The sequence below is a fragment of the Nyctibius grandis genome, chromosome 10, assembly GCF_013368605.1.
Source record: "Nyctibius grandis isolate bNycGra1 chromosome 10, bNycGra1.pri, whole genome shotgun sequence".
In the NCBI taxonomy this organism is placed as follows: Eukaryota; Metazoa; Chordata; class Aves; order Nyctibiiformes; family Nyctibiidae; genus Nyctibius; species Nyctibius grandis.
In genome coordinates this window covers 30,123,615-30,139,079 of record NC_090667.1, presented here as the reverse complement: position 1 = coordinate 30,139,079, position 15,465 = coordinate 30,123,615, and the positions used below count along the sequence as shown (strand labels likewise).

General features: G+C 39.9%; 1 protein-coding gene across 1 annotated transcript in view; it reads left to right on the top strand.

Moving 5' to 3' along the window:
- Positions 1-6,845: 6,845 nt before the first annotated feature.
- Positions 6,846-15,465, top strand: part of MDFIC2 (MyoD family inhibitor domain containing 2) — a 46,555-nt gene continuing 37,935 nt past the window's right edge. The window contains exon 1 of the mRNA XM_068408345.1: positions 6,846-6,933. Coding sequence (XP_068264446.1) covers positions 6,846-6,933 — 88 coding nt within the window. The remainder of the gene's footprint in view (positions 6,934-15,465) is intronic.

The window sequence follows — 15,465 nt, the reverse complement described above, 5'->3', positions numbered from 1 at the left end:
TTCCTCCTCCACAAAACTTTGAGACCACAATTTTTCTCGTTTCACTAGTCCAAACCACAGACCTTTACAAAGCATCTCATAGAGGCATTAGCAAGAAAGATCCCAAGTAACTCCCATAACCACCAACCTATCAGTTCCTTTAGGACGAGTTCTTAACCTCTCCTGTTAGACCTGTTTCACTCCAGCTAGAAGGTAACAATCATTTGGAATGAGCTTGACCCGAGGTTTCTTGTACACCTGGGTGACCCTAGCTAACAAAGTTGCTGTTTTTTCTCTACTGCTGCCTTCTCTCCAGCATGATAAGGATTTAAACAGCAGCAAACAAACTTAGCAAAAGAATAAGAAACTCATTTCAGTAATGGTTAGCTGAGAAATAGTAGTGCTGTGTTCAAGGCAGCTACAAGTTCCCTTGACATCTTCCTGAAATAAGGTGGAGGTTTAATTTTGTCTTTTTCTTATAAGAGTAATTCAGACAAAACCCCTCCTTCTCAGATGTACTCAGCACCTCCGAGGTGACCACATTTCAACCACTGTTGGGAAGCAGCTTACTTAACAGCATGAAGGGAAACCACTTCAGTCAGTTTTCTCTCCATTTAAAAAGCGCAGTGCTTTCACTGACATCTTATCTGAGATAGTGGTGTTTAGGGAGGTGCTGTCAAGCTTTGCCAGTCAGCAAAGGAGTCCATAAGTACTCAGATTCCTCTTCATTAAAAAATATTTGCCACTGGCTTTTTACATATGATGGAAGAAGTAGCAAATCACTGTTGTGGCCACCTGGCTTGCAAATAATGTTGAAGACAGTGTGATCTGGCTGTCAGCAATCCCAGTATGCACTCTGCACTTGCTGAAAACATGAGAGATTTTTCTCTATGGCCCCATATATGTACTTAAGCACACAGATGTGTCATACTGGTACTCAAGAAGCTGCCTTTGTAATACATCAGACCATGAAGGGCCAGAGATTAAAAGGTATTAATGGATTCCTGCAAGGGAACAAACTGTGGGGGAACACGTGCTGTCCATGAAAGTGTAGTCTGGGAAACATTTCTGATCTGCTCCCAGTGCCTATGCAGCAGAGGCAAGTGATTTCCACAGGAGTTCTGGAGGCATCCACCAGCACAACCACAACAGGTCAGAGCTAACAAGCACTTTAGAGGACAGGGTGAGAGTTCAAAATGATCTTCACAAACCAGGGAGAAGGTTGGGATGAAGTTTAGGAAGCACAGCTGCACCATCCTATGCCTAAGTAGGAATAATCAGTTGCATTAAAAAAAGAAAACAACTGAGTATGTTGCTTCGCTGCAGAACAGAATCTGGGAAACAGGACGGATTATACACCAAACATAAGTCAACAATTTCATGCTGTCATGAAAAAGACAAACACCATACTTGGATGTATAAACAGGAAGAAAACTTGTAAAACATGACAGTAACCTCACTGCTCTGTCCCATGTCACCACGAGATGGTCACATTCCTGTCTCCCTTACACCAGTATATACTGTGATATGGCAGCAATTACACCATTCAGCTTATCTACCATCTCATCTTATCAAGTTCTTATCAAGTCTTTCCCAATATTTTGCTGTAATGCCCAAGGGGCTTTCAAATGCTTGTCCAGGAAGGTCTTCTGCAGCAGGTGTCCCTTGGTCTATAGGGGTCTACCCAAGTGACCTGTTTCACCTACCTTTCCAAATGCACCAAACCAAGCCTTCAAAAGGGCAAATCGTCCCATAACACACTATATATCAATTTTTTTTTAAAGCCTTTGGGTTTAAGGTACTTTCCACCCACCTAAATACCAGAGCAATACAGAAGCATCTATAAAGACAACACACACAGAGGTAATGGAGAACTTGGCCCATGATGGACAAGACATGAAACAGCATGGGAGGATTTTCTGCTTGAAGCCAGACTATACAAAGGCATGCATAGCTCACGTGTTACTGTAACACCATTATAAAACCTGGGCCTTGATTTTGACTGGGGCCTCTAAGAGTGTGCTGCTGGTAGGAGGGAAAATGGCCAAAGCGTACTGCTGCATTCAGAGGTCCTTCCCCAGCTTGGACAGGATTTGCATGGCTCCAGGGTTAGGGGCTGGTTCTTTCTGCCTTCCCCACCCCAGCACCACACTATCATCCTCTCAACTTTATTTCACACTTGCCCTTCATCCTCTTCTCCTAACATTGTCCCCATCATACTTTTTAGTGCAGACACCAAGTAACCTCCCTCCTGCCCTCTTGGAAGATTAAAGACATGCAGTCTCTCTCTTTTCTTTAGTGTTCAGTGGAAATGCAGAGCATTCTTAATCTTCTGGTTCGTGCTTCCTCTACGTTATTGGTGACCTCTATGCTAACCCACCTTTGCAACTCTTTTCAAGCTTTTATTCCGTCCTCCAGTCTAAGCATATTCCCAGACATTCACCGACCTACTGTGGCACTGAATGGAAAAGTGAAATAAAGCCCTGCGTCTCCTCTTGCAGGACACAGTTATTGAAAAATTATCTACAGTGTCTATGAGGCAGAATGATGGGGTGTAAAATCGTACTGTCTTTGTACTGCTCAGAGCCTCTGCAGCATATAGATCATTTGTCAGTGCCAGTTTGAGGTAGTCTCTATAAACAGGCTGTTTTGCATTTGAAGCACTCACAGGACATGATGGTTCGGCTAAGAAACCATGCATTTTACATGTAATCACCAGGATAATTTGGCTGTATATCGTGTTCCCACAACTTAATATTCTACCTACAGATGCATGATCAAGAAGAGATTCCTTAACTTTGACAGGGCACATCACATTATACTCACTTTATTATTGGAAATGATCACCCCAGGGTGCAAAAGGGAGCAAAGGCATAGTTTCATCATACTTTTTTTTTTTTTAAACCACATTTACTGCAGTGTGGGCTATTCCAAAGCTACAGAGCGCCACTTGCCAGTGGACAAGTGGCTAAATTTTACCTGGATTGTGCAAGAAAGAAGTAACTGCTTAATCTAATGCTCTTCTGTGGAAAACTCACACTGGAAAATTCAACTTCTAGGCACACAGTTCATATCCTCAAGTAAAAAGTCACTTTAGGTAGTGAAATATAATGTCGTAAATGCTGTAGCCATGGATGTAACCAAGAACTTCCCTGGCTACGGCTACACATCCTCCCTTAGACTCAGGACGGGATCTGATTCTGGACTCCTGACCTAACATTAAGAGCACAAAGAAACCTTGACAGTTTCAATGCTTGCTAAGACCAGCAATGAGTTTTTTTCCTCTGCTTTGATGGTTATTACAACCTATTAAAGTTTCCTATTCTCCAACTTTGCAAAGACTTGAATGCACTCCCAGTTGAGCAGGCCAGAAAAATATACTCTCGAATCCCAACAAGCACTTGATACAGTACATTTATCTGGCAACTGATTGATATCATATCTATTTTGACATTATGATTTTTTTTCCTCTATATAAATGCCCTATTTCACAATGTGGAAGGAAAAAGAACAAGTGATGGCCCATAGTTATTTAATAGCTATAAAATAAAATGTATAAAATAAAAGTGAAATGAATTATCAAACCATAAACTAAGGTTCGGTGTTTAAAATGGGCTATGGCTTTAAAAATTCAATTACAGTTTTAGTAGAAACAAGTTTACTCAATATTTTAATGACCTCCTCTCAATGTTTTTTCATTCTTCACAAAGCCTGGCATTACCGAGGATGCATGGCAAGCCTGCCTTTCCTATAACTACTTTAAGATTGATTAGGAAACAGAAATATTGATGCATTTATCCAAAATAACTTAATTAAATGAGGCAAAAAATAGCACACAGAAACACGTCTCAGTAGAAAACTGGAGTTGATCAAGATTAAGAAAGGCTGCATTTAATGTTCCTGGATTGAAAACATTAGGACCATTAATTGAATGTCAGCAATGGAGAATACTTCAAATAGGAAACTCATTTAATGTTTTCTTAACTTGCTGGTGGGCAATTTCCTGAGGTTCAGGTTAGGTAGCGTCTGCAGATGTGCATGCTACCAACATGCAGAGGCGTCCTGCTGGACAGCTCAGCTGAGAACAGCAGATGAAGAGATCATCTCAGAAGAGAAATCTGCATTATCTTTGTTGAAGCACAGGTATAAAGCCAGCTTTATGCGTGCTTGGTTTTATCAAATTGGTATTTTCATAGTTTGGGGATGCATTTAGCAACGGGCTGTCTGCGATGCTGGTTTCTTGCACTCCAGGAGACCGAGCCTGGACTTACTCCTATCTCCTGCTAGGAAAAAAACCTTTAAGGACAAGACTTCAGCAGCCATTCTTGCAAGTGACAGCAGCTTTCAGGGCTGTGGTTTTGGAGGGACTTTTCTTGCCTGTTTTACTTTCTTTGGCAGACATTAAGATTTTGACAAAATATGTAGAAAAACAGGAAGGGGGTGTTGAATGAACTAGAGAGAAAGAATTTTTTCTGTTGTTTGTTTTGGAAACAACCCAAATCTCATTTTAAACAGTGCTTCTGAAAGGCACAGTAGCATCAGGTCCAATTTACAATCAGGTAAGTCTAGGCTGATCTGTATGGAGCCCAACTGATTTTATTAGGACCCACCAGGAGATCTATAGCCTGCCCTGAGAAAACTAGCTGAAGAATCAGCACCACTGATAAATTTAAAGCATTGCAGGTGCAACAACAGGGGAAAAAAAATAGGTAAGCATTTCTGGGAGAAAGAGGGGAACTGCAACTGAAAATACATGATTCTCAAAGCTGCATCCAAGGGGAATGGAACAAAGATCTTAAAACATTACCCCTAGATGTTTATCCCCTGTGGTTGCAATTATTCCCAAAGTACCCTGCTTAAAATAGGTTTTCAAGCCATGCAAGACTAATCATTGCAATTGGAGATATAAGTAGGCACTTACCATGCAATTCACAATTAGTTAAAGGTGGTAGAAGAGTCTCAGTCATGTTGGCACAGGAGATTTAAGAAAAAAAAAAAACAACATTTTTTTCTTGTAAGAATGACATGTGATGGGAGAGTAGGGGAAGATAATTGTCATAACAAAGGGAATATGTTATTATTTATTGGCCACACTTAAGCACTGGGATCTTGGATTACAGTATCTGGTGACAAATGCTGCTTGAAATTTTGTAAATATTGTTTAAAAGGTAAGATAACTGAGTAATTCTGAATGTGCTCTGCAGCCAACACTTTCAAAATTCGGTTCTGGGAAGCAGAGCGGCATTATGTTTTTGTCCTATAGAAAAAGTAAGACGCAACATCTAAGCACCCTAAAATCTTGTTCTCTTTGGGCTTTACTCCTACTAATAATAGAGCAGTATTGCTGGAAACTATGCTAAGAGAATTTTTAAAGCCAACTAACAACCTTAAATTTTTAGTGCCTTCAAGGTAGTGGGTAGTTCAGACTGTCACCCTGCCCTCCTGCTGCTGACTGTCAAGCCCACCCAGGACAAGAGCTGTCCCCACTGGAGACCACTCAGCCTTGTTGCAATGGAGGTGACAACTGTTTATCTCTGAAGACCTGCCCTCCTTGGTCATGATGGATTTCACCCTCCTGAACTTGGGAGAGTCACAACACCCAGCTCCCCACAGTATTAGACCTTTTCTTTGCCAAAGTTGCAGCTGTAAATAGACATTTAGGGTCTAATTTCTACATCCTTCATTATTTAAACTTAGATTTAGCCAAAACATTGACACATTTATCTAATTTGTCATGATTAATTTCCTGGTTCCCTTTTTATTTCCTTCCTTCTCTTGCAGATTCACTGGGTTATGAACTGCAATAATAACCTTTCCAAACCAATTTTTCTTTTTTTTTTTTGCAAAGCTTTTGATTTTTTTATCACTCTACTAGTACTCAGATGCTGATTACCCCCCTCCTTCCCTACCCTACCCTGCTCTAGAAATGCATGCAAACAAAAAGGGAAAAAAAAAACAAAACAAAACAAACCACCCTCAGCAATAAGTTGGCTGATTCTGGCAGCAAGACAACTCTAGCACCACACAGCAGGCAGGCAGAGAGTGCACTGCTCATCCTTTCGGTTTTGTCAGCGTATGGGAATGCTGGACATCAACACCCAGCGAGGGATCTGGCCGAAAGCACTCCTCCTCCTCGGCGTCTGAACCCTGCTGCTTTCACCCCCGGTTGGAAGATACAGGTAAAAAAAAAGAGAAATGCTTTAGCTAACTGGATTCATTGAAAATATAAAGCAGTTAGAAGAAGCCCGGACAGCCTAATCTTATTCCTAGCAGGCAATGGAAGTAAACCACAGCGTACAGGCTGATAGCTACTGTATACATAATACCCTCAGGTACTGTAACTCGCATGTGATCCTTCGCATTACAGCAAATAAATTGTCGCAAGTGGCAGTAAAGATATGTTTTCTTTGGATACACTTTGTTCAAGTTGCCTTTATAAATATTTATCATTATTTACATAATTATACCTCTCTCTGACAGCAGGCTTTACAGCAACTTTGAACCACAATAAACAGGCAGACTGGATGCCTCTTTTTTAGACAGACTGTATCTATTCTATGTACATCTATTACCAGCATGCTATAAGCATATCACTCATTCATTTCATAATGTAATTTATAGTCACATTACTAAAGAATCCATCTACAAACAGCAACTATGTAATATTGATAAAGCATTTAGGAACAGAATATAAATTTAACGACTGAGGTACTACGTAGCATCAATAATCTGCAGGGGAAAAAAAAATGTGTCTGTGTAAGTAATAGCAATTTGTTATAGCAGGAACCGAAATAGAGAACATATTTCTTTGTTAGAAACTTTCTTTAAGAGAACTTGACATCCCAAAATTCTTTTCTCCCTGACAGATGTCAGAAGCCGAGACAGACAAGGTAAAAATCAAACCAGCAGAAAGTTTTGAACATGACAAGCAAAATATTTCTTGGCTGAAGAAAGGTAAGTTACATTGCTGAGTTATTAGCTACTGGTTTGTGTTCAGAGATATTTCTCATCTATTAAAAATCATTTTTTGAAGAAAAAGGCATAAGAACACTTCGCAGGCTTAAATATGACCAGGAATTTCTACCACATGAATACCATAGCTTGACTTCTACGAAACATGCGTGTACATTTGCTTATGGTACAGAAAGGCCTAATTACCAAATTTTAAAGGAACCTGAAAGCTCTTTTTTTTCTAATATCCTTGCATTTCTAGGGAAGTTTTATTTGACCTGAACTATAAGCCATTAAGTATGGACTGTCATCTTAATTATGATGAAAAGTTTTTATTAGCTCAAGCTATTACTGAATTGGATCAGTACTTGTTTGGTTTTCTCAAACACAAGTAAAGATCAACCTTGAATCTTTGGATTTGGCAGTCTGTTATCTTTGAATAAAGTAGCGTCAGTTGTCAGCGGTTTATGAAATATAGACTCTCAGAAGTAGAGAAGTTATAAAAACCAAGTATAGGAGACCTTTCCAGTTTTAAAGGCTGAAAAATGACAGGTATTATGTAAACAATTTCTGTCAAATGCTGGTGTTTCAAATACTACGTTCTATTAGTTAAACTATTTAGAAGACAAACATACAATTGTAAAGGTTTTCTTACCGCGTATGCCTGTTCATATAAAGAGGGAAGGTTCTTAGGTTATATTTCTTGCCAGAAAAATTGATTTGCCAAGTTAGTGCATAACTTCTTATGTCTTTATGTATGTTTGATGGTCATAGCAGAGTTACTTTATTGTATTCCATACAAACAAAAGCATATGAATTAGAGTCTCAAAGCAGATCAAGATGCATATGATACAAATTAAATATCTTTGGTTAGGTGCAAATTATGTTTTTTAATGAGAACAGTTATATTCTAATCCTAATAAAAGTATTTGGGGAAGACTCAACAAGTGACCTCATATTTTGAAAACATTAACTAGGGGGGTATTGAGGAAAAGGCTCATTTATAGCCACTATTATGTCATCTGTAAAATGTGCATCACTATTTTAAGCTCATGCAATTAATTGTACATTAGATCGTTTAGCTGCAAGAGAGGCTGCAATAAAGTAGGCCTAAATTAACGTCTCTGCCTTGCAGTCCTCATTGTTTATGCAGCACTTCTGCAGAATGAAAATCGCACTTTCGAGCAGAGCTGACTGGCCAGCACGCAGGCTTTGTTTGGCTGGACATCCAAAATCCTCTGCTTGCAAGGTGCCAGCTAACTTCAGGCGAAACTCTGCAAGCAGAAGATTTGCAGTTTGAGCATCATAGAGCGACAGAGCTGAGTGAGATCTGGGTCTGATCCTACAGGGCAGCGTTGCATTTTAGCATGTAAACAGCAAACACATAACTGAATTGAATATGTATTACATCAGAATAGAGTAGAGCACAAGAGATTTGCAACTGTACAAAAGACGCATAAAGGTACAGGGGACTTTAGCTGGTCCACAGCTTTGAGCAGGATAAGATCGATGGCATGGGCCCTCAGAGTCCCATACGGTTATTTATCCTCTGGTCCAGACCTACTCCAGTAGCCGGGTAGTATCTCTCACATCTGCATATTCCTGAGTTCATTTCACTTTAGTGATGCTAATGCACAATGCTTTATATTTCTCCACTTCCTAAGGAGAGACACCATCCAGAGTTTCTAGACCATTAGTAACATTTTGATTGTTTCGTACTTGGAGAAGAATCTCTTTCAGAAAGAGCCAAAAGCTGCCGATTGGCACCTCTTCTCTCTAAAGTGTCACAGAGCAGAACTGGACCTTTAAGGTCTTGTACAACAGCTGAGTCAATAAATAGCTGAAACGTGTCTCATAAGGAAAGGAAATTTTCCTTGAGATAAGAATATAGAGATTGCTTTGTCTTATATTGAAGTTCGCTTTTTAAAAATGTTGTTATTGTTTCTTTGCTTTAAGCACTTCTGTGGTACACAGTGGGCTTTTAGAATATGGTGCACCAAGTTGTCTGGAGCAGAAGCTTAACTTCTATGTTTAAATGTTTTAAAAATACCTCATGTATAGATTTCAGACATTCCAATAAACAATGAATTGTGGAGAACAGGCTTGTACTGTTTCCATCAGGCACAGTAAGAAGACTATATGTACCTTTAGCATCCAGTTTTAAAGAAAAGTTATTTTTACTCATGGTTTTGTATTGATTATTTGTTCCTTCTAAAAGAAACAATCATGAACCACATAGTATCAGAAATAAAAAAATATAGACTAGGCTGTGGCTTTAGTATCTTTCCTAGACTTCAGTTTTTTCCTAATGCTTTGCAAATAGCTCATGGTCTGGTAGTGCAGTGGGTCAACATCAAAATAAGGTACCTATTACTTTTTTGTTGGCTTTCAGCATTAGAGGCTGTTTAATCAAGGAAGGGAGGAGGGGAATTTTAATCTGTCTGACAGTTATTTATCTTCTATTTTTTTTTGGAAGAAGAAATTTTGCTTCTGTCTTTAAGCCTCTAAAAGCAGAAATCAAAGCCTCATTCTGAGGGAAAACATCTTCTACAAAGCAGAAGAGAAACCAAACCAGCCTTGTGAAAAGTATTATAGAAAAACATTAGGCTGTGCATACAGGATTGTATCTTATCGCATCAGCAGAAAGAGCATAAATGGTCCTGCTCACGCCTCTGCCTCTCAGTAAGTCATTTGCACCCACTGCTGTGCTCCCACACCCCTGCCACGAGTGCACCAAAAGACTGATGGGAGTTAAAGACGACATGGAAAAAAACAATGCTGCACAAACCAGCACAGTCTTGGAGAGAAACATCTACATAACCATAGCCCTAGACTGTATTTTTAAAATGGACATTGGCACATTTGCCCTCTCATTTTATTTCTTGCTTATCCTACAAGTCGTTTTTTGGTGGAGAGCCCGAGGTCCTCCGCAGCACCTAGCGGATCGTAGAACTATAATGAAATAATTATTCAAATGTAAACAGGAAAGCAGACTGGTAAACCTGTGCTCTAGGTTTGCTAGACTTTTTTAAAGTCCTAAAACATCTCTGTACCTCTTAAGGTACTTAGCAGATAAGTCTGGATGTGGACAACACGAGAGACTCCCTGGGTTTAGAGAGTGAATGAGAATGGTGAAATGATCACAGTCCTATCCTCATCACAACAGATGAGAAAGCCTGTGTTTGGAAGGTATGTATCAGACCATCATGTGCAAATCAGCCAGAATCAGTATGAATGAGCGCTGAGAAAAGTTAGTTCTTGGCTGCTTTTTCTGCTTGTCTGACCTTAACACTGGTGAGAACCAACTCAAGGAAAGCCTGGGACATAGGAGTAAAACCAGACAATGACTCCTATTTTTGTGTAGGAGTGGAGGCAGTTAGTTCTGCTTGCTTCTTCCCATGGGGAAAAGCACGTTGTTGGAGATGGGAGTCAGTTTTGGATGGAGATAGAGAGTTCCCCATGCCAGCGCCTACAAAGCATTGAGGCAGAGTGAAACATAGGCTCATTTGCAAAGAAACATTTGCAGAGTTACCTGCATTTCTGCCCTGAAAAGCTAAAGCAGGAATCCTCAGCACACGCATTATCCCCCCTTACACGTTTTGCCCTAACACGCACAAAATGACAGAAACAACAAAGTGTATAAAATATGAATATGCATGTATAAGTAAAGAACGACCAATGTAACTTGAAGGTAATATTAAAGAAATGTCCTCTGCATAGGCCTGTGTCCCCACACATTTCTTGCACCCACAAGATGTGTGACAAGCAGACCATCACACCCCAAGCAAGAAACATCTCTGTGGGCTCCTAATCAAGAACAGTTATTAGAGGGTCCTGTGAAATCTGGAAGCTACACAAGACACACCTTTAGTTATTCAGTACCCAAGGCTAAGTAACACTCCCAGGGGCTGACTCAGGGATGCTCCCAGCTTGCACAGCACAGCCATGACCACAGAGCTGCCTTGTACACATAGAAAGCGTGTCTTTCCACCACAGTGGTGATTTAGTGCCAGATTAGCAGCCATTTGGTGTGAAGGAAGGTCAAAGCAGAGCTAAATTCACACCAGCCTCAGCATGTGGCTTTTGGAGTTCCTTACAAACATTTAACCTCTTGGTATCACTTGATGATTACAGCCATACGGACACATGGGAGCAGGCAGGAGCTTATCTGACTGACATGAAGCTATAAAAGGTGACACTGATTTTGCACAGGGGCCAGCAGTGGCCTGTTCACTATTTCTGCATCCATCGCGAACACAAGGGAAAATGTGTGAGGGCCTAACACTGCCCTCCTACGGTTTCATCCAAAACTGGCCACAGCAGCCCAGGAACGCAGATCCAAGTTGCACAGAAATGAAATTTCATTTCAGGATATTTTCACACAAAGCCCTCCTGTTTTATGCTGCCCAGCTGTGTACACAAATGCCCTCTATATATAACTTCTAGTGAAAAGTTAATGAAATGGCTTCCTTGCTCTCCTGCCAAAAATATACTGAAATGTTAATCTCAAGACTTTCTCCAAAATAGCCCCTTTCTGCACTAGAATTCTCATAAATCAGAAACATTTTTGTCTAAAATAAGCCTGTTTTCATTGTCTTGCAAATAGTAAAAAGTCTAGCCCCAATTTCTTTAATCAGCTGCTCTAGCCAGCAGATTTTTCCTGTAGGGTGAAATTCAGCCCTGTACTGAGGGTCAGTACAAGGTCAGCACTTAAACCATAAAATAGGGCTTAAGTGGTAAATAGAGCCTCTGTTCAGGATTATATTTCACCCCTCCAAGGACTACAGTTCATATGAAAAAGGAGATTTACTCATATCATAGACCTGGCTGTAGTGACATTATTCACATTATTCAAATAATACCTTATTCCAGAAGTAATCCCATTGGGTGAGATTGTGCCACATTTCTTAGTGGTACATCCCAGAAATCCAGTACAGGCTGTTCCTAACTGCACCTCACTGAAAAACCCCCCAGCCTGGTCCCGGGGTTATATTCCTGGGGGCAATAACAAAACCTTCCTATACTGCAGCACTCAAATGCTTTTTCCCCAGCACACCACTCTCACTGGTTAGCCAGGAGTTTTAAGAGACTTTTACAAGTTGTAGTAAAGCGGGAAGGACATAATGCCATGAGACTGACTTTGCAGAAGGAGAGTTGTCCTGGAGACACTCAGGGAATTTCCCATTTCTCTCACAACCTTCCAGATTTTTATCTGGTTTGCAGGGGCTGAAGTACAAGGCTTGTACTACTGCTGAGACAATTCTCAGCAGAGCGTTCTGATCCAACTTGCATCACTGCATTTAGGAAGATAAATGACATTTTTAGAATTTCTTTCTAAAAACTCAGAAGTCAGTGAATGCAATTTTACATACACACTTGGACACTTGTTTCCTGAATTTTGCTGACTTGGGTCCAGAAGCTTTTTTCACTCTCCTCTTCCAGCCTGAATTAAGTCATTGGATTGAAAAGCTTTATAGAAGACTAATAGCAAAGAAATACCTCTCAGTTTCATGTAACAGAAAATGCCAAATGCTCATAAGATGAATGCTGTAATCCAAGCAGACTGTTTCCAGATAAGAACCACAAAAAAAACCCTCCCACATTTAAAAACTGATGACAAGGATCCCAGGGGGCTCAAATTCCTGGAAGATGCCTTGTCAGCTTCAGGACTATGACCAAATGAATTAATCAAGACAACTCTTCCTTTAAGTTGTAAAAGAGCAGATTTAAAGACTCTCTTCCAATGGAGAGGGAGTATATGAAATCTGCAATGGTCCCAGCTCACCACTCCTAATTATAGTTTTATAAACTGAGTGGTCCTTGATCTTTGAACTGGAGGGTCCTTGGAGATGTAAGACTTTGAATACTGCCACAAAAGTGGAATGAATGTACAGTAAAGACAGTGGTACTTCTCTAGGTAATAGGGTTAATTTTAAAGTCACACTCCTATGCTGAATATTGACTGTAAAAATATAAGTGAAGGTTTATTTAGGTTTGATTGCCTTAAGTGAATTTGTTCCACAAAAGGAAAAATATCTTTCATTCAACTACCAATGCTGGGGAAGAGCTGAAGATATTTCATTCACCCTTGGAAGTTTTCCAGACCAATTCTGTTCTTTCCTGTACTTGCGCAAAATACTCAGAATTTTGTCCTCAGTTGTGTCAGTAAAGCAAAACACGGAATAACAATATAGACACTCATTAGTTGTTGATTTTCTCAGCAACATTCATGTTAGAACAGAATCCACATATCCAAGGGTCTCCATAGTGCTTCCTAGTTAAGATGGCAAACTGGTGCACAGAAGTACTTACCCTAAGAGTCAGTGTCAAAGCGATCAGTAATTCCATTAAAGCAACAGAGCTATATTGGCTTGAGAAAGATTTAATTTGTTGCTGTATGTTTAAGACAGATACCTGTAATCATCTTAGGGCATCAATGAGGCAGGAGAAATAAAGCAACATGTCTCAGTTTTACTGCTTCAATTCATAGTGGGAATGGTCAAATGTCAAATTGGTCTCCCAGATCTAAGGTAATACAAGCCAGAAAGATACCTGTACTAAACAGAATAAGTAACCTGGGTGATAAATACAATTCAGTCCTAATAAAAGTGATAAGTATTTCAGAAGCTTCATAGTTTTTAGTGTTTGATCATATATCTGCTTCTTGTTGACAACAGATTCAAATACATGTATCACTTTCACAGAGTGGTTTGCTTCTCTTCAAGATGGAAGTGCAGCCCAATGTTGGTATCTTTAGTCAACTTCACCCTACATTTCTGAAAGCTCAAAAAACCTAATTATTTGTATTCCTTCTACTCTGAAGTAATACAAGTGTCCTCAGTGTTATTATCAGTTTCTTCTGGAGGGAGACAGTAAGACCTTTAAATCTAATTGGATATTAGATGTTTAAAAGCTATGAAAAATAGACATTTCAAACCTGTTAATGAGCATTTAGCTCATTTATAGAACTTAGTTCCTTGATAGAAATCCCGTCAAAACAACCGCTATGCAGACCTGATTTACTCTGAGCTTGAAGGCAGGATAACTATGGATGTAAGCAGTTCAGTGCCAGCTTTCAGAAGGTGCTTTGTAGACCTGCAAGGTTATACACTGATACATAAAGCCAGACTGACAGTCATGTAGAGGTGTAATAAAATCCTTAGTATTGGAGGGGTTCAATGAAATATTTAAAGTTAACTACATTATGAAAAAAATAGGCCTCCCCTCTTCTTATTGAAGATTTGCAATCGTTCTCCAAAATACAACTGCTTCCCAATACTCAAAACGAGGTGCAGTATTTGGGCTAAATCCTGGGCATGTTGGTTGCCTACTGCTTGTGAAAGATATTACAGGAAAAGTTTAGAGAAAGACCGAAAGTGGAATTAGTTTAAATATTCATTGTTAGCTGAGGTTCAAAGTAATTATTTTTCCATCTCTTTTTTTTAAATAAGTATTTAGAACTAAATCAAAATGGAAAGATACTTAGACTTCAAGAGTGATTGCTCTAAATATCCAATAATAAAATACTGGACATAAAACCCTTATCAGAACAGCTTAGTGGTTAGTGAGTAGTTCTGGGACTTCAGATTTGAGCTGAGAGCACATGATTGTATGAGAGGACTCAAATTCACGCCTTCCAGAAGACAACTCTGGTCCCCACCTATCAGATACTCTATGTAATATCGTGGTTTGGAGATTCCCAAGTCTCTGGATGGACTACTTAAAACTCATTGCTCCAGAAATAGAGGAAAGGACACTACAGACCAGCAGGTAGGACACCTGCATGAAAGGCAGGAGATTGGCTCTGGTCCCTATTAAAGGAGTATTCAGCTATTCAGTAAAAAGTGGAAAACCTTTGACAGGTGATCTCAACACACTGCTGAAAGCAGGCAGAGAAGGATTTGACCCCAGGCTGTGCCAAATCCACCAGCTGCTCTGACCAGCAGGGATCTCACTTGCATAGGTGAGAAGGGACTAGATCATCTCCTCCTGCTCTGCCTGGAGTGGTGGCTGGCAGAGATGCCCAGTGCAAGTGGAGCAGCCATAAGTACATTGGGGTGGTCCTTCTCCCCATTCCTTCCAGTAGTTTTTCTACTCTTGTTTCCTCACCTCTCCCATCATTTTGTTGTTTCCAGTCACCCGATCCTCTGCATGTGCTGTACAGAAGGTTGTATCTGGGACTCTGGTGTCTGCTGGGCAGAAGGGCACATGCAAAAATTAGATGCTGAAGCCCTCAGTGTCAGTCAAGTTTCTTTATAGCACTTACTACAACTGAGGTTCATATCTTTGAAGAGAATTGCACAAGGCCTCTTTACCAGCTAAGCAATATTTAAGTGGTACAGAGATCTCTGCTATCCTCCTAAACTAAATTAATTTTTATTTTAAAGGAGTCGAACAGCCTCTTAGGGTCTCCTGATTAGATAGTCTCATTTCAATTTCAGTCTTTAATCTGAATAAACATGTTAGAAAAACACAGACACAATTAACTTAATCATAAATTCAGATGAATTGTTTATTATCTGTCTACTTAATGTG